This window comes from Thermobia domestica, chromosome 6 (assembly GCF_964235325.1).
Source record: "Thermobia domestica chromosome 6, izTheDome1.hap1.1, whole genome shotgun sequence".
NCBI lineage: Eukaryota > Metazoa > Arthropoda > Insecta > Zygentoma > Lepismatidae > Thermobia > Thermobia domestica.
This window is the reverse complement of record NC_137459.1, coordinates 150,628,500-150,649,680: the sequence shown is the minus strand read 5'-3', so window position 1 is coordinate 150,649,680 and position 21,181 is coordinate 150,628,500. Positions and strand designations below refer to the sequence as shown.

The 21,181-nt window shown below is 34.7% G+C and overlaps 1 protein-coding gene across 2 annotated transcripts in view; it reads left to right on the top strand.

Annotated features, from left to right (window-relative positions):
* The window catches only part of LOC145688265 (uncharacterized), a 249,611-nt gene that overhangs the window by 197,951 nt on the left and 30,479 nt on the right, over nucleotides 1-21,181 (top strand). For both annotated transcript variants that reach the window (XM_081762246.1, XM_081762247.1), the window contains exons 17-19: nucleotides 11,867-12,050; nucleotides 14,750-14,945; nucleotides 15,863-16,074. In XM_081762246.1, coding sequence (XP_081618372.1) covers nucleotides 11,867-12,050; nucleotides 14,750-14,945; nucleotides 15,863-16,074 — 592 coding nt within the window. The remainder of the gene's footprint in view (nucleotides 1-11,866; nucleotides 12,051-14,749; nucleotides 14,946-15,862; nucleotides 16,075-21,181) is intronic.

Here is a 21,181-nt window from a genome sequence, read left to right as displayed (position 1 = left end):
TTAAATTTAAACAAATATAGTTTTAATTAATCACGAATTTAACTTACAGTATAGAGTGGGGAAGGCTCAGGAGTTTGCTAGGATCGCTATAGTATCGAACCCCGTCAGACACATTGCAAACCTGTCAGCAAGCCCCTAGCAATATTAAACAAATATTGTGTCCTAATGTTCATTTCAATGCAATCTATGTAGGCCTACGGACTTCAATATTCGCCCTCAAACGAAGGTGCACACTGTCCATGATTTGCAGTATTAAACTCTCTCTTACTCTCTGTATTCTCCTAACATGTCTCCCAGCGATTACATTTTTTGGTATCTTAATCACTTCTTGGTAAGATAGCTTTATCTAGAGGCCACTGATTAACCTGGCATTGTATTTTTCACTTTTTTACCTTTGGAATTGACAATCATCGTTTGGACATTTCAGTCGCACCTACCTAATATTAACAACGTTTCTTCGATAATTTTGTAACATTGTATTATTTCTCTGTATTATTTATTAGCTTGGTTAGGCTTATTTAAACACTTTTTTTCTTTGTACAGACGTGTCACATCTCTTGGACCAAAATACACTAGCTCTCACTGGAAATCAAATCCAGAACCAATGCACTTGAACCGTTTGACCACAACAAGGCGCATTTAAAAAGATGTTTCGATTTTGTTCGGAAAATTGTGTTTAGGTGTAACATTTAAAAATATATTTAAGAAAGGGTACGGAGCAAACGCACTGATCTTTCTCGCTCGAATTTCTTACATTGACTCATGTTAGACTGCAGCTACTATTGAAACATTTATTTGGGAAATTGCGAATGTGTTTTGGAAAACTTTGCTAGAAGAAACTTTAGGCCCAAAAGTAAAGTACCCATTTTTCCGTTATTCCGTTAGAAATAACTTAAGCCATATATTAGAATTATTAAAGATATAATCGTATGTGAACTATAAGCAAAAGCGTCTGAGTAATTTCTGAGAAAATCATGGAAAAAGCCACACCCAAGAATAAACTATTCCTTGTGGATCTTTTCAGGACAAACGAGCTGTGCTATATTGTCTGAGTCGTTCTTGAGAAAATTGCAGGGTAAGACTTACTGTCAAAAGTAATATACCACTTCTAGATTTTCAGGATGAGGGAATTATATCATATAGCTAGGTTACTTATGTAACATTCATTTATGAAATATGAACAAGAAACATCTTCTGAGTTGTTTATGCGAAGGTCATCGGGAAACTTGTCCCCAAAGGTAAACTATTCCATCTGCAATTTTGAGAATAAACGGTTTGTGCCATATTATAAATTATTTATAAAACCTGGACCAAGTAGCTCGAGTAATTTTAAGCAAACTGTCGGGAAAAATTTCACTGTCAAAGTAAACTATCTCTTTTCGATTTTTCTTTTCGGAACAAGCGAGTTATGCCATATTGTAAGATTACTACAGAAAATATTTCTACTGAAATTAGAACAAATTTGTTTCAGTCATTACTGAGAAAATTGTCAAAAAAATTCAACCCTTGAGAAAACCACTCCTTCTGTATGTTATCGAGATAAACGATTTATGCTATATCTTAGTTTATTAATGACACATTTCTTTACGAAATATGAACAAAATTGCCTGAGGTGTTAATGGGAAGATCATCAGAGGAAAGCTCACCCTAAGAGTAAAGTACTTCTTCTGAATGTTTACATGACGAACGAGTTGTCATAGTATTAGGTTATTAATTATACGTTTATTTATGAAATGTGGTTGAGAAAATTGTGCAAAAAAGAACGCATACCATACAATATATTACACCATATGCATTTTTTCAGAGCAATGATTCATACTACGGTGGAGAGTTGTTAATAAAATATATATTATAAAAAATAAATAAAATAGTCACAGCTGTTTTTTTTTTTTTTTTGAGAAAATTGAATTATTTTAAACTAGCAGCGTTCACCCCGCTTCGCTGCGGTCACCCCGGAACGCAATAAACTTTGTTACTTAGATAATTTTTACTTTTTCGCTTTCAAGTGATATGATAAAAACCATAGAAGATTCCAGTAAATCTTAACATTATATCGCCTGTCATTTATGTTAACCCGCCCCGCTTCGCTGCGGTCATCCCGGTGCTGGCATATTGTAAAAGTGTCTGTAAAAATAAGCAAATCAATTAAAAAATTTTAAACAGAAGATTCAAGCTATTTTCCGCTGTATATCGCCTGTCATTTATGTTAACCCGCCGAGTGACACGGTCATGCGGGTTGCATATAAATACGTTTATTTTTACCTATGATGAACTAATAACAAAGGATTTGTGGACACCTGAATGGTCAATTATCTCAAGACACTGGTAATTAAAAATTAAAGTGATATGATAAAAACCATCTAGGGTCCAAATCCTAATAACCCCCCAAAAATGAAAGAAATTGGTTCAGCCGTATTAGCGTGATGAGCGGACAAAGGATTTTGTACGTTCTCTTTTATATATATAGAAGATTTTCATTCTTCAGTAAACTGCCCTTACTTTTAGGTGTCGAAGGATATAAAATTCGAAACGATAGTATGTTATTAAAACGTTATGTCTAGAATTCGGTCCAGATACATTGAACAGTATGGCCCCTATTTGAGTGCATGTAAAAGCGTGACGAACCGATAGACGAATAGATGGACAGACGTCGAAAAATCATTTTTTCGATATGTAGGGGCCATGTTACTTGAATTCATTGAAATCTCGTATTCGATTTTTATAACAATCACCATACTTTCTTCTTTCGTCGTTCGAATGTGAAAACGAATTGACCTACACCGACACGTAAACTGATAATTTGTAATACCAAAAATTTAATTTGTTATGTTTAATGTTTTCACGCTAGAAAAAGGCTTATGCCTGTTACATAATTTTATTATCAGTTTTTCACGCTACTGTATAATTCAGAAGAACGGTATGATTATAGTTAATATCCATGACATATTTTGGAAGCACTCGTGTTCCTCACAAATAGAGCTGTATAATTTACTTTTGTTTAAAGAGAGCATTCTTTATTCCTTACACAGACTTATGATTGCATTTCTTGCACTTGTGGATATGAAAAAATGGAGAGGGAGAGAGAGAGAGTCAATACTCTAAAAGGAAACACACACAACACAAACACTAAAACAATAATTGAACAGGTTGATGCAGAAACGGTATTAGTACCAAAAACATAGTTTTGAGAAAACTAAAAATAATCGTTTAGCTCGAACGCGGTAAGAATAAAAGGCCTGATATTTTTGTTATTAGTAAGGTTTGTCAAGAGCTCATAAATAGTAGGAAGCTTGTTGTTTATACTGCAAACAGTTTTAGTAAACCCTGAAAAAATTCCGAAACATGCGGCCTTTCTGCATCAAATGCACAAAATGGCTATAAATTGAAGAAAATTCAACACATGTATTCAGAATCAAGTAGAGACTTTTTGTATCAAGTAGGTCCTCGAACCCACTGTATAAACCCCTGTACATAATTTTTGCAGGCAGGACGGCTTTCTGGAGGGCCAGCATTATTTTGCAAAATAATTTGCTTTTTGAAACAAATATTGACCAGTTTTGTTAAGTAAAGTTAATTCAGGTTAGTTTAGGTTAGCGTAGTTTGTATTAGATTAGTTTGGGTTAGATAAATTTGGTCATTGTCTTTCACCCTTTATACCGATATTCCCGATATAAATGGGAGTCGATGAACCCAGTACTGCAAAATCATGTTTAACTTGCAAGTTATTAAATACAAATGCACATTAGTGATATGTATTTATCAGAGTTATCGATAGACAATAAATACATTTTTATCGGGAATATAGGTATAAAGGGTGAAACGTGTTACTGAAAGACAATGACCAAATTTATCTAACCTAAACTAATCTAACATATCCTACGCTAACCTAAACTAACCTGAGTAACCGTACTTACCAAATGGGCAATTTACATAAAGCAAATTATTTTGCAAAATAATGCTTCTCATCAAGATTTACCACGTGTTTTATAACCAAATACATATGAGTGGGTTCGACAAGCCCTCCATGGACTTTCTGGGATTAATAAAATGCAACATAATAGTGAACACTTTACTGTGTGCATTAGTAGAAAAGCAAACAATGAAAATCAGCGCATTTTTCTGGACTTAGTCATCAAAGTAACCCCCTTCAATATCTTCCACACTTGTCGATGACCACGCAGCAATCTGTTCATAGAATTCTTCGTATCCTGCCAGATATTGACGAAGTTTCTTCAAATCGTCGAGTTTCTTCTCATTGAGCACTTGAGTATGCCGGAGTTGAAGGAAGGGTTTGATCTTCTTCATTATACTTCGCTAGACTGAAGGTATGTCCAACGAGATCGTTGTCAATGTACAGTCGTACGACTACTTTTCCTGGGATGTCTGATCGGTATTCAAGCTGTCTGTAGCCTGATACCTTAAACTGAATTTTATCATCCTTTAACACAACTCTTCCGGATGTCTCGACATATATGCAGCTCTTCTTATACTTGCTAGGCCACCAGTGCTTGAAGTCAAGAATCTCTTTAGTAGACACTTGTTTTACTTCCATCTTTCCCTGCGTACTTGACAAAAGAATAACCTCAGCGTACTGATCCGGCGTGTAAATTCTATCGCAATGACAGCTGGTCCGTTTTATGAGGCCAAAGTCTCTGTCGCAGGGTAGAAAAGAATGGCCGCGAACAAGAAAGTAGTGAATAATGTTCTCAAATCTCCCAGTCTCTACGAGATTGCACAAAAATCGAATGACGGTATGGTTTCGATTTTGCCCACCACAGGAATCGCTGAACAGTCTCAGTTTTGTAATTGTGTTAGGCAGCGCAGAGACGCAATCTAGCAAGAAACTGCAAACTTCGTCAGGAGTTTTCTTTCCTTCGCCCTCATGGTAGACGTACATATTATCATGATTTGATTTGAGATCATGGATACCAAAGACATACACCCATAGATAATAAATTTCCTGCACTGGGATGTTTGGAAGAGGCAGGTTTTGCATGTAATCGAATGCGAGTACTGTAGTTGTTTCACCTGCCGTGGCTTTGGCATGCTCCATTGCAGTGTAAAATGTTTTAGCCCTTCTGTTGTGGACGATTTTCTCGGCTGTGGCAACGCGTTTTGTGTTATCATTAAGGTGTTTATTCCGAAGTTTACTCGAAAGTTGTTCGCATTCGCAGCAAACATCTACCTGTGCCCTCCCAAATCCGAGATTAAAATTTTCCAAGAAGTACTGCCTGTAAAAATAATATGACACCCTTTTTTTTCTATCCCCATCTTTGGGTTTTTGCAATATTCAGGATGTAACTGGAGGAAAAGATCATACATCTTTCGGACGTTCACTCGGGCATCAAGATACTGCTTTTTGATATTGGAGTAATTTCTTTCTTTCACAGGGAATGACGATATATGATCATGAATATCCTGGCAAATTTCACCGGGGATGGCATTTCCACTTCTTTGCCACGCTGATCCACAGGAGCCACGCCCTCGGTAAGGAGAGAACAGAATCGTCTTACTCTTTTTTCGGTAATGTTGTAAATAGCCAGAAATGCCTTCTGGCAGACTTTGGTTCTAATACCATTGCAGCTGGCAAAATAATGGTACGTGTGGTTACGCCTCTCCTTTGCAGGGCCCGATAACGTTGATGGTTCTTCAGCATTATCGTCTGGCTCATCATAGTGATTAGGATTCGGAAAATGTTTTTTCTTCCTTCTATTAGCCACAGCCTGGGCTTCAATACATCCTTGTAGGAACGTATCTTGAGCATTTATATCCGGGAATGAATGAAAATAGTCCAGCATGGACTGCAAATTTTCCGCCGAAAATGTGGAAAAACAATCAGACTTACATTTACATTTTGCTCCAGTTTTTTTTTATGCAAGAACCTTCCCAGAATAATCGGTATACTCTTCTCCTTTCAGCCTGCTTTTTCTTGCGCATGATCGCTTTGATTTGATGCAGAAAGGGCGTAAAGTTAGACCATACGCCCTTTCTGCATCAAACTGAAAAAACAAGACCTATATTCTACTATAAGGAGAAAAGATACCACCGCCCTTTCTGCACCAAAAGATGTATCGACTTCATACGAGTAGGCTTTACTATAAAAATCATATTCGCCATTTTGATGACATACGCCCTTTCTGCATCAACCTATTCAATTTAACATCAGCTTTCTTTCATGACAACAAGCTATTCTACTTCATTCGCTGTAAGGCTGCAGGTCGCGCTTGTTTTATTTTTTTTTCTGTTCCTGACTCTCAGACACACTCGAAGTGAGCTGCTCGTCTGCTGTGCAGAAACGGAGAGGGGAGGAATAAGCATACCATACCATAAACTGAAAACAATTGCTCTTACAATAGTACTCTAATCCTGAATAAATACGTCGTAAAGGACACTATTAATAAGTTATTTCCTTATTATATTGTTTCGGTTCTTATTAACATGAAAATTATGCACTTTCTATAAAAAGTATAATTTATGCACTTGTAAAAAAAAATTGAATGGGATGGGATTCGATCTGGTGTCAAAACAGTATAAGAACTACCAGTCCGCCACTCTACCCACTTGACCACAGAGACTACCTTTTGTTGCCTGTCTTTTTCTTAACAAATAAATGTCCATGGCTATAGAGCATGTCACTTCCAAACTTAAGACAACAGTTTTCCTCTTTGTTTCTATACTTCCATACAACATCTTGGTTACAGAAGCTAATTTATATTTGGCAGACAATTTACACCCTAATTTAAACCAATAAATTCAACATTTTACTCCACTTTCTAGTTCCTTGATTCAACTTCTCGATACTACGATATTACCAATCGTGAAATTCCCTCTGCAATCATGTTCTGCTACTGCAAAAACCCCCTCGAAGGCATTATTGCCAGAATACACAAAACCGAGCATAATTATGTTTTTTGCTTATATTTTTATATTTTAATATATTTTTTGGAAATAGCTTCTTAGATGGATTGCTTTCTATTATCTCCACTTACTAATAACTGAATTTTACTCATAAACGTAAAAAATGGAATAATTGCGAAAAATCGTGCGTTACAGTATACGCGCTTTTTTTTTAGCATGAGTGTACTTAGCATGAGGTTTCATGCTACCGCCGGTGGGCCTATTTTAAAGACTGGCTCCGTTCAAACATTCAGTCCATTTTTCCTCGGCGTTTGGACTTTAATTTCCTCGTGCACTGACTGCAACTTCAAAGTGTGTCTCTCGACCTTGATGTCACTCCTATCCTACAAGGGAAGTGGGATACGTCCACTGCGCGACCAAACCAAAGTTCTAAGTGTCTACTAGTTTATCCTATTGGTCGAATCGGCCCTGTTAGTGAGTCAAGTCTTTCCAGTTCTGCAGACATGGAGCCCGAGAGTTATAAAACAAGCTCACCTCCCGCCAGTGCAAGCACTAGCTACCCGCATCCCACGGTTTGATCACAGTCCGGCAAAGTTTAACCCAATCCGGGAGCCTCATACATGGCCGACAGGGCTTGTTCATTCCAGACCCTGCCTACCTCTATCATTCAATGGCTAGGGTCATTTGTTCAAAGACGGCACCCCTAAGGAGTTTGTTCCTGAATAACAAGAAAATATAAATTTTGAAGAAAAAGCAATTTATTGATTAACACTATTGTTCTTTAGGCTATCAGAAAATGCAGGTTTTATCCACTAACCAGATATCCTGTCTGCACAATAAGTCAAAATAGCAGGTAGTGGAAAATAGGCCGTTTTAACAAACATGTGTCAAAGTCGGCTTACCGATAAAAAAGGTTGGTTGTGCAATGATGGATCCCCTTAAATTGTACTCTGATATATGTAAAAACTTAATGTAATAAACAAGTGAAAAATAAAACTTCAGCATGTGTATTCCATATTCCATAAACCCACTACAAACCATCACTAATCACCACAAAGAGCACATATTCCAACCTGGAATCTATCTCGTCCAAAACAGTCGTCATGGAACCAACCCTTGCAGTCGTTACACTTGTACGATCCTTCCTATCAATAGCATTTAATAATAACCGTCACACTTCTAACAATGGTTTGCACTATGTTTCCTTGAGATTCCTTTCCCTCGATTTTCACAAATATTTTGCTCCTGAGTACCTTCCTTTCTTGACTGTTCATTTCAATAACATACAATACAGCAAAAATACAGTTTCCACGAAACAAAGTACGACTTACAGTCTGGGACAATGTTATTTCTGATCACCAATGCATGCTCTCGACTAAACCATCTAATGGCAGCTAATTACCTGTTTATATTATGTGCATTCATGAAAATGGAACACGGAGGCGAGCCTTGTAATTTGTACTGCATATCATTCTGAGACACATATTTGTTAATCTAAATTCACGACATATTCAACTAGCATAACAATATTTGTGGGGGCCGTCATACCCCATATGGCTTATGCACAGAAGGGGCCATCTTACCCCAACGCCTATCATGCAGGAAAAACAACAAAAGACACGCTTATACACTCATGTCCAAAATTATTGCCGCATGTCTATAAATATGTTGTTGTAGAAATATAATTTGATAACGAATTCATCCGGTATTTCTTGCAATGTTAGTATGTGTATAACCAGCAAAGACATGTATGTGGCAAATTTCATGTCAAAAGAGTAGTAAATAAGAGCAATAAAACTTTCTTGCCCATTTAGCAACATTTTGTTTTGTTCATTCTAATTTTCGAATTTATAATTCTTTTCCTATGAAATTTACCACAAATATACATTTCCCGATTATACACATAATATCAGTATTAAAAGTACCCTGCAAAATCATTATCAAATTATATTCTTACAAGAAGACAGTTATAGATATGAAACAATCATTTTGGACATGAGTGTACATTGTTGCATTCAAACCAGGAAGCAGCGCTGTATGCTCGACACCTCATCTAATACTCCTATACACATGACTTTTATACAACTGCAGATTCGTTTGTTTATCTCGAGTTTTACATTAAGCAGAGAGTTATATCAGCCATTTTTGTAGTGGTGATTTTATCATTTACCTTTGTATTTAAAAGTATGCAGCAGGATGCTTCCGTTTACCAACATGGCGCTTATGTCACTCAATTCTAGAAAGTTTCACTGCGTGTTGGAACCGTTAGCTCCAAATTTTGCCACGTGCGGCGCTGTGAGGCAAAACGTTGCGGGTAGGCCGTCTTTGAACAAATGACCCTACCGCCTTCTGCGAAGGAATACCGCGAACACGACGAGATACGCTAGTATCTCATCCCATATCTAGTGTTACGTGTAAGGTCACCATTTGAGTTTGATCCCTGCTTCTTATCCTGGAGAGTTTACTCCCTTTTACTCAGATCGGAAATTTTTACCCAGGTACCTCGGGTCGGCACCTTTCCTCAGTCACCATTCAGTCCCCCTCCAGGCAGTAGACTGACAATCCCCACTCGGTAGGATCATCCAAGCAATACGGAATTTCCTTTACTTACGGTAGAGGTACATCGTACATAACCAGAACCAATGACTGATGTAGACTGCTTGCAAACATGCATACTCATTTGAGAGAAAACTTCATCTGGCAGGCTCGTCCTAGCAATGCGGAACTGCTTATCTTTTACGTGTTTAAGTAATTCGTACATGTGGTAGCTAAGCTACCTTCCGTCCTCAATGGTAACTGTAAGTCACCATTTGGGAGGGACCATCACATCCTCCCTCTGTAGGGTTGTTCAAGCAATACGGAACTTCCTCTAATACGGTATAGGCACCATGCATTACCAGACCCAATGTCTGATGTAGAGTGTCTCCTTTTAAAGACAATGGTAATTTGGGAGTGGCGGCCCCCTTGGTAGAGTCGTGGATACTACACTCAGTAAGAGAATAGAACCTGGGACAAAGGATCGATTCCACTACTTCATTTACTCTTGAGGTGAGGAAGCGCATTAGAATACAAGTATCCCATCCCGCACCAACGAGCATGCACTGAACGCTCTTTCAGGGCTTTACCACATTATCCTCCCAGTAGGGCGCGACAGTTCACCCTTCTGAGCACACCATTCTCCTTCTTCCACAAGCGTGTTGGGATGCCACATAATCTTATATCTCCAGGAACCAAGGGCACAGCCTAGTTGCCCATTTCGCAGGATGGCAAGTCTCATCTCCGCCGGTAGGGACGACAGTTAAGCTACCTACCGTATCTTGATAAGACATTGACGTGGTAGCACGTATCCTTCCCGATTCAATGACACTGACTAGTCCCCACTTGGAGATCAGGCCGAAATCTTCATTTCTCAATAGGTTGTGGCGCGGACTTACCGACTGTCATAAAGGGGTAGCAGTCAGGAAAATCCGGACATAACAAGAGCTGCGTTTTTCACGTACTTTCTGAATTAAAATTTCCCCCTCCTTATACTGAGATCTGGAATCCTGTGCAGGCTCAGGCCACAGGAGTTCCCCTCCCCCTTTCTCGGCACGGTCATGGCGGGACAGTTGTAGAATATTTTAACTGTAAAAAAAAAGTAGAAACTACGAATATAGTGGCTACTGTTTAGAAAATTTACTAGTAATATCTAGAAATTAATGAAGAAACTCATTTCTAAGGACTTATTTCTAAAGACAACTCACCTCTAACTGTAAGTGATAAGATAACAATTGCGTAGTTAATATAAGCGTCATTACAATTTAATTCATCGTAAGAAGAAATGATACATAATTTCCCTAACGTACAGATTGACGAGCTGTCACACAAGAAAGAAAGTAAAAATATACATTTTTAAAAAAGAAAAAAATATTGCTTTTAAAATAATGGTAATTCTGATTTTCACGCTTACACTTCTTACGGCTACCCTTTCCAATACAGCTTTACAATTATAATACCTGCAAATTTACAATACATACCTGGAACATGTGTATGGCCATTTATGTGTGTAGGGAATATTCAATATGGACTAATTTCTAATCAGTGTGCATGTATCGGATCTTTCCTTATATTCTTATTAATTAAAAAGCTTATAGTGAGAGCACATTAAGAAAACAACCAATTATGAGTGGTTCAGAACATTTTTAAATTGTTAAACAGTAATCCTGTTCACTAGGATTTAGATTTCTGGGCTTTCGGTATCTATGGTCATTTAGCCCGTCACGTATAAAGGATGGCGTCCCTCGGTGAGCACACTATCCAGGGAAAGGGGAGAAAGAAAGAAAGAAAGAGGCCTAGGTACCATTCCGGCATTTGCCTGGGTGAGTGAGGAAAACCCAGAAAAGCTTCATTCAGGGTGGCTGATCTGAAAAAACCTTTTACACTTTTTCGACCGAGTGCCCCCACCGGGAATCGAACCCGGGACCAAACGGGAGCGTTAACAACTACGCTACCTGGGGCCACTATATATAATACAGATACTACTAAATTAAAATTTTCTAGGATTATTTAACGTTAATGTCCGATAATGAATAAGATGAGTACATTTTAAGACTCAATATAACGTCAAAATAATATATGCACATAATATATTATATCAGAGAGAAAATTTCGCAAGGCATCACAACTCGCTAATTTCGCTCTCAATGCTTGTTATATGTTATGATATTTAACATATTTCTTACCTAATTGCTTTTTCTATATAATTTCAGTTTCATTTAGTAGAAATATCTTGAAAGAAACACAAGTATTTCTTTTACTCTAGTGTCTGCAATACGGAAATTAGCATATCTTTTGTATTTGTGTGTTTAATTCATGTGGTTAAGAAAAGACAATTGAGATTACCAATTCAACGAGAAGCAGGGGACGTCACACTATTTCATTCTATTGTGGTTTCTTTGGGTTACTAATTTTTTTCTGCATCTAATTGTTCCAACAAATTTACGTGCGATTTTGTTTTGATTTCTTCAAGAGTTTACGTGCGCGTAAGGCGCCTTGGAGGAGGTTATGGCAGTAAAATTTCCAGAGCATCCCACATTGCGGTTGCCGGTGCTCTTGCAGCTTATAAATTGAATAAACCAGTCAGATTAGTAATGGATCTCAAAAGCAACTTACAGATGGTGGGGAAACGTCATCCATGTTACGTTCCTTACGAGGTAATTTTACTACATACGGATTATAACGTTTAGTCGTATTTTAAGGTACCTTATTAAGGTTAAAAAATGTTATAGACTTGAAAACACGATCCAAAACATAGACCTATATATGTTAGAGCTTCATCGAATTAAGAAATAAATATTCCTACTCCTAGGCGTATTCCTATGTAAGTACGATAATAGTTGAGCATATTTCATATGTTTAGAAGTAAATACAAAAACTTCAGGAGTTAATTCTAAATGAGTGGAGCATCAAAAAATGTCATATGAACATGTAGAGGGTAAAGTGTTGATTTCGATATATAAAGACGAAAACGTGACTTTGAACAATCGTTCTACATTTAAGGATTTATGCATTAGTATTCTGAAGTCATAACGAACCAAGATTGGATGAACGTACTTGTGCTTCTTCTGCATTACAAAAGTCCTCATTATACCCGCGAGAACCCACGCCATTTTGTGGACAATTGAGAAACAGTGTCGTAATTTTTGTGGTTTATATCGAGGCAGAGAGATCCATATCGTGTTGTGTTGCTGCTGGGGTTTGTGTCCAAGTGCTGAATCATGCCACTCGTATTTTACAAACTAAAAACATGTTTGCATAATGTTTCTTATAGAAACTGCAATGTAAACAATGTTCTAGCCGAGGAGGAGTCCAGGAGGTGTTTTCCTACCCCCACAACTCAAAACATTTATGTGTTCGGAAGAGTGTGCCACTCTGTACATGAGTTGAGCACAATGCCCAGGGCTGGAATTGCTTTGGAGGGAGAGAGAAGAATGGCATCTTAAACACGCTACCAGATATACAATTCTGTTGAATGAGCCCCAACATCAAGTATCAGGCTTATTGTATGCTGTATCGTGGCCGATTCCCACGTGAGTATATGGAAAACATTAGTGGACGGGAGAATATACAAGGTAACCGAAACAGTTCTTGCCGTTCTAGAGCCGTGATAAACAAAGAGCAATATAGTGAAGAGATTACCTTCAGGTTTCAAAGTAATCTCCACCAGCATCCAAAACCTTTGGCCAATGCAAGCAAGTGATTAAAGATGGGTGTGTTCAGGTGCTGAGCGAGCAAGGACAAACAGGCTCCCACTCATTGTTCCTTGTTGGGTGCCGACAATGTGTATAGTACACATTTGCTTAATTTGTATGACTTCCCTATCCCGTGCAGGTGCAGTCTGTTTCAGGGGAAACATGGAACCTTTCTGCAAGCTCATCACACTTAAACCACTGTCCTCTTCGATGGCTGCTTTCAGGGCCTCGTTATCCAACACATGCGGCCATCCACTTTATTGTATCATCTCCTGAATGGAAATTTTGGAACCAATGCCTGGCCGTGCGTTCGTTCACGACGTCTCCCCAAATGCTTGGCATATCTGGCAGCTGGCGGACCCACTTTAAAGTAATACAACAAAACATGCAAACAAGCTGCTTTGATATCTCCGTTTTTCTTCGACACTGGACAAACTATGACTTCTATATATGTGCAACGTGCTTATACTACTGAAGGTCGATGGTCAGACTAACTCCCGATCATTTGGCAGGCACATGCGTCATTTCATTTCCTCTCTGTAATGGCATATTAATGGGACGTCAAAAACGGCAAGAACTTTTTTTGGTTGCCTTTATCATTATCATTTCCGACTAGTACAAAGTTTTCAAAGCCTTCGTGAGGATGACGAAGTAAAGCGAATGACACTGTGTACATGGGCAGTTACGAATCAGCGTGTAATTCGTTTCATCACGTTTGCTGATGAGGCCACATTTATCAATAATACCCACAATTGGCATAATTGGGCTGAAAAAATCGGACACAGTTTTACGAACACTTTTCAGTGCATACATAGTGTTAATGACATGCTAAACCTGAAAAATAACTTGAATGGAATCAATTTCCTTACCTTCCTAGAGACTCTACCACCTTGTGTTTCAAGCCATACCGCTGGACATACAGATACGCTTGAATTAGTTGGATCTCCGATTAACTCGATACACTAACAAACGGCACTACTCGGCCACTAGGTTGGATGTTATATCACCATCACGTGAGTTTCCTTATTTTACTTACATGGGTTACGGCATATGGGAATGGATGAAAGATAAAATGAAGATAAACTGTGAAATCACACGCCCCTGAGCAATCCATTCTACAAATCCGGCAGGCTGCAATTCATATGGAAGACAATGTGAAGAATGTTCACAGATGTACACAACGTCTTCGTCTACTTGCGGAAGCGTGGCTTTGGGTGAATAGACAGATTTTTGAACACTTGTTGTAGTCAGGAATCAGTAGATCAGTCTATAGGTTCTAGATAGATATAGTCGTCTATATAGATATGGTTAGTCAAAGGTAAGTCAAGTGCTTGTCTTTTTGTCATAAATTGAGCTTTTCCTGAAGTATGTTCGTGTGACTTTTTTTTATATACTACTAACGTAGAATCACTCCCACGCCCAAAGTGTTTGCATTACCTCTTGATACACTCCTCTCTGTATAAAAATTAAAATTTGACAAGATAAGCATATGTGTTTGTTTAGTCATATGTTCTCATCAAAAATATATTTTCTAAATTTTATATTTTACGTCTATTTTAGACAAAAGTAGTAGCAGCAATTGCAAGTATTTTGAAATAGTTATTCAGCAATTGACTTGTGAATTTTTACACCATAGTAAATTTTTCACTTTGAATTCTCAGGTAGAAGTAGATGAAGATGGTAAGATATTAAACTTGAAAAGCTCTCTCTATAGCGATTTGGGATGCTATTACAATGAGCAAGTTGCTTTCTTCGCCAAGAACACTATGGAGAATTGTTACGATTCAAAGAATTGGAAGCTAGTTGCACAGTCTGTGAGAACGAACAATACTTCTAATACATATTGCAGAGCTCCAGGTAAGTTTTTGTTATAAAATAATTTATTCTTCCTTGTCTACAAATAAACTTATATTAAATGGTTAAGTATGGAGAATAAATTTCTGGTGATTATTCTAGCACTATACATGAACTACTCCATCACATAGGCAATTACTAGTAACTTTCAGTTATTATACAATTCAAATAGAATTTCCATAGCATTATAAGAACAGACACATCGTGTATATTGAACAACGAGAGCAACAAAGTATGCCTACAGCTACATATGATTATTCAATTACTGGAATAATATTTGATTATTTAAATAGATTACGTGTTAATATAGTCTTCACTTTTGTAGTCTACAACTATTTTTGTTTAAATTTAATGAAATTCAATTGTAAATACGTATTCATCATATTTCTACCATAAATTCCAAAAGAAAAGTAATTTTCAGAAAGATAAAAAGAAAATTTAGTTTGTATTAGCAAAATAATAGTTTCTGATTAGTAAAATATATTCTATAAAGTTTCAAGATATAAGTTGTATAAACGTCAAAATTATTTGTTTAGTCTTCTGCTACCATATTATGTATAAATCAATTCACAATGTAGCCGAGGACAAATAAGACGTAATATATTTCTTCATGGAGCACAATATTCAGATATATATAACATCTAATAATATTCTTTAGAAGTATAATATCTTATAAAGAAATATTGTTCTTCATATTGTTGTTGTTTCAAAATTGTTTAATGAAAATTATCAACAAACATAGAATCTGACTTAACGTGCCAAAAGATTTTTTTTTCCAAATCTGCGCAACATAATCAATTATCTTTGCTTCTCTGACACTTGTTTTCTCCTCAGTCTTATTTTAATGTATCTCATTAAATATATTAGGGCTGAAGTATATTTATTTGGTTTAGTTTATCAGTTATTTTGAAATTCCTCAGGAACTACTGAAGGTATAGCTGCAATTGAGTATATAATGGAACACATTGCAAAAGCTTGCAATAAGGATCCTTTGGATGTTCGTCTAGTAAATATGTCACTTAATACTATCCCAAAAGGATTTACAGAAAATCCACTTCCTAAAATGATTGAGGATCTACTGAAATCAGCAGAATACATAGAACGAAAGAAGCAAGTTGCTGCATTTAATAAGGTACAGTGTAAGTTGTGATATAATTATTAAAATGAATCATAAATATGAATATATTTTTCTCAATTATATACATAATTGATTTCAATGATAACGAATGTGTGTAATTTCAGAACTCTAAAAGCATTATAGCTACTTCTGGTATTAAAATTATTTAAGAACTGACCGTAAATAACTTCAAACTAGTATAACAATGAACTTACTCCGCTTTACAATCTCAGAAATTATTTGAACGATGGCAACAAAGAGAAATTTGCATACAGACTTTTCTGAGCTGTCTTTAATGCTAGTTCTTTAAAATCCTGCACAGAAAAAACTACGGAAGATAAATGCAAATTCAGATGAATCTTATATTTTTCTTTCATATAATGAAACTAGCAAAATATCTGTGTGCTCCACTAAGAGGTCATTCCATATCGAATTTTCCAATCTTGAATATAAAAGTTTCATGACCATTTGTAATTTACAAAGTTTGTTTAATATTGAAACTTGCATATATAAAGAATTCAAAAACATTTTTATGTAATTCAATTCTTTTTGTATCTCCTGCCATTTGATTTTAATATGCTACGTGCATTTTTGCGTTTTTTTTTCATATTCACGGTTTTTAATATCTTAGAACCTACTTGACTGAGAAACATAAACAAAAACCAGTGTACCCTACACAAAAATGCAATAAACCTACGGTTTATATTATACATAACTTTCTCATCTTGTATATTAAGATCTTAAATTTAGTTCTAAATTTGAACATTGAAAGTCCAAAATTTCAATTTTCGAACCACTATTTCACTTTGAAGAAAGAAAAGTCAATTCTAATATTAACATACTTGCTTTACATGGTTCTAGATAGCTTACGCATGAATTTTGAAGTCTACTTTTATGGGAAAACAAAAGTGAACGGTTCTTTTTCCAAAATTATGATTTTCGACTTTTTATATCTTAATTTGGGAAGCTAACAAAAATTCAGAAATTATATTTTTAGAAGAACTATATGATTAGAACAAGCAGGAAAATTTAAAACACTTATATTCAACTGGTAAACAAGATATTCCAATTACAAAATATCCAGAAGTTATAAAAGAGAAAAACTATTTATGGTATTTATGCTCTTAAAAACCAGATTTCTAATCTTAAAATATATAAAAGCAAGAATTTTGTTACTTTTCTATATAATTAGGCGTTTAAAACAAATTTCAACATCTCAACATAAAAAGTTTTCAGTGTGAACTAATAATATCAAGTTTTAGTTATTACGTTGGTTATACCTGCAAATAATCAATACACAGATTCAATGTAATATTTATTTAATGGCATGTGTATTTTGAAAGTGAATACTCATTAGTTATGCTTAAGTTTCCTTTCAAAAAGACGATGGGATCAATTCAGATGATTTTATTGTAATCATCTAGAAATTTTACTGCACAAATTTTCGGATAACATGAAACATTGAAGTAAATATACTGTAATTGAATTAAAAAGCAAAGCAAAAAGAAAGGGATAAAAGGTTATTTCCGATTAAGAAAAGCAGTACTTACTAACCTTATTAAACAACTTGAAGATGAGCAGAGCAGATCGTAACTTAGAAACATATTCCCATTCAAACAAGATGTATTAGAAGAACCGAAATTAAAAATCAAAACATTACTAATCGATATAGAACTTCAAGATTCAGCCTTTAAATCAAGATTAGAAACATGGAGATGTAAGATAGGTTATAAAGTACATGATCCTGTAGAGCATTATATTATTTCAGCATCAAAAGCTTTAATAAACAGAATGAAAATCAGCTTAAAGGAACATGGTTCTTTAAAAGCTAATCTTTAAATAAACTGTCCATATAACAAAGGAAAAGATATTCAAAACTTTTACTTTAACACTAAAAACAAAGAATTCATCAATCAGCAAATTTAAAATAATTCATAACTAATGCTAAAGAAAGATTAAGAACAAGAATAGATGAGTTCAAAGCTAGAGGTTCTGGTTGGGCTCTTATGAATATTAAGTTTTTAAATTAGCACTTAGAATGCATAAATATGAACCATATTAAGGATCATCATACATACAACTACCATATCAAATTATAAAGAAAAAAAGCTGCTATTAATGTACAAAACAAAGATGAAACATGCTTCTTACACACACTATGAACAGCTTTATACCCTTCAGAATATTATAATGAAAGTTACAAAAAGACATAAAGAGTTGGAAAACAAAAGAAAAATTTTTAAAAATATTCATTTTCCTGTAAAACTAAGTGATGTTTCAAAAATTGAAAGAAGAGTCAATATATTCATTAACGTTTACACATACGACAGAAAATATATGATGTGCATTTTATATCATACACAAAAAAGAGAACCACTTAAATTTATTACATGTAAAAGAAGACAATAAAACTCATTATCGTTGATTTAGACTGGTTTGTTTTCAATTAACTAAGTGGAGAGCTCGACAATATTTATGTGATAGATGTTTGTTATAATTTTACTCGCAGAATGCATTAAATAAACATGAAAAACATTGTTCTACTCACGAAGCTGTTAAAATAGAAATACCAAAGAAAATACATATGTTAAATTTGAGAAATATCAATATACAATGAAAATGTCATTTGTGACTTATGCTGATTTTGAATGTTTTTTTGCATAAGATTATTGGCTATAAAGAGTATTATCCAGAAAACTAATCATACACAAAAAATATCAACAGAATAAGCCATCCGGATTCTGTTATTCTATTGTAAAAAGTGATGGAACTAAAATAAATCCATTTGTATATAGATATAAAGATGCGGCTAAGAGATTCGTAAGAATATTAAAGAATGAAGTCAAACATATATATACAAGATAATGAATTACCTTTAACTCTTAAACAGAAAAAAGAATTTAACAAATCTGAATACTGCACTTACTGTGAAGCATAAATATACTTCAAAAAATCACAAAGTTAAAATCGTGACTATTTAAGTGGAGAATTTATGGCTGCATTATATAATAATTATAATTTAAAAGTTGAAGTGCGTAAGTTTGTACCAGTGACTATACATAACTGGATATGATTCTCACTTTTTATTAAAGAGCTTGGCTGTTATAAAGGAAACATAACCTGATAACCAAGAACAATGTATATCCTTCAGTAAAAAGTTGAAACTATCAAATTGAAATTCATAGATTCATTTAGTTAGGCAAATTATCATCAAACCTATGAAGAGAACAAATGGATCATACATAACACTTTATATCCTGATCAAGAACAATTTAAATTTGTAATAAGAAAAGGTGTTCATTGATACGATTATGTTGATGATTGTAGTAAGTTTAGAAATAGAAGATTACCTACAAAAGAAACATTCTTCAACAAACTCAATAACACAGATATTAGTGAAAAAGGTTACGAACATGTTAAAACTGTTTGGAATAAGCTTAATATTAAAAAGCTTCGACAATATCATAATTTATATTTAAAGACAGATGTGTTGTTATTAGCAGACATGCTTGAACACTTTAGAGAAACATGTCTTAAGACTTACGGTCTTGACCCTGCTTGGTATATAACAGCTCCGAGCTTAGCTTGGGATGATATGTTAAGGATGACATGTATAGAATGATAGTTATTAAGAGATTATAGTTTGGTCTTGATGATAGAGAAAAGTTTAAGAGCAGAAATTAGTCAATGTTCGTAAAGATATGTAAAAGCAAATAATGAATATATGGTACATTACAATGAGAATAAAGAAAAATCATACCTAACGTACTTAGACGCAAACAATCTGAATAGGTGGGCGGAGAATCAACACCTGACGTATAAAGGATTTAGATGGTTAAGTGAGAAGGAAATAAAATAAATAGATTTCACAAATATTTCTGACAATTGTAATAGCTGCTACCCATTAGAAGTTTATCTTGAATATCCAAAAGAATTACAAGACAAACATAAATATTATTCATTACCTCCTCAAAATATGTGTCCACTTGACTCAAGACATTCTAAACTATTAATAACTCTTTATGGCAAAGAAAACATCTGATTCACTATCGAAACATAAAACAATGCCTATCACTTGGATTAAAACTTACGAAAATTCTTGGAGCAATAGAATTTGAAGAATCGGAAAGTTAAAAAATTATATAGGTTTAAACACACAGATGAGAACAAAAATAAAAATGATTTTGAGAAAGATTCTATAAATTAATGAACAACTGGGTATTTGGGAAGACAATGGAAAATATAAGGAAAAGATGTAAGACTCTAAAAATTTAATTTGTCCAAAGGAGTAGAGAAGCTAATTTCTCGATCAAATTATTTATATATATATATATATATATATATATATATATATGTGTGTGTGTGTGTGTGTGTGTGTGTGTGTTGGAAATGAGCATATTAGATCTAGCAAAATATTTAATGTACAATTTCCATTGTAATAAGATGAAACCAAAATATCACAAAATACAAAATATGTTATACAGACACAGATAGTTATATTTATCATATTCAAACAAAAATGAATACACAGGATTATATTGATTACTTCGATATAAGTGATTATCTTCAAAATAATAACTACAAGATGCCTCCAATAAACAAGAAAATCCTTGGTAAAATGAAAGAGGAAGTTAAAGATACAATTATAAAAGAGTTTGTTTATTTAAAGTCAATAATGTATTCACTTAAAGCACCACAGATTGATACAAGACATAAAGACTTTAAAGTTCGATAGAGAAAAATATTGTAAAAAAAACGAAAGGTGTTAAGAAAAATATTGTGTACGAGGAGCCCGCATTTAACGAATATAAAGACTGTTTGTTAAATCAAAAGCAATACTATAAGGAGATTAATTAGAAGTTATAAGAACGATATATATATATAGTATATAAGTTAGTAAACTCGCTTATAGTTGTGTACATGATAAGAAATATGTTTCGAAAGATGAAATAAGTACCTTGCCATGAGGTCACTGTAGGATAGAAGAAAACTAGATATTAAAAAAATAAATAAAATATATATGGTTCATTTATATAACAAATGCCTAAGCAAATCATATATAATAAAATTAGACCGCGATCAATATTCTTACAAAACTTGTAAATTATTTGCGACACTTACT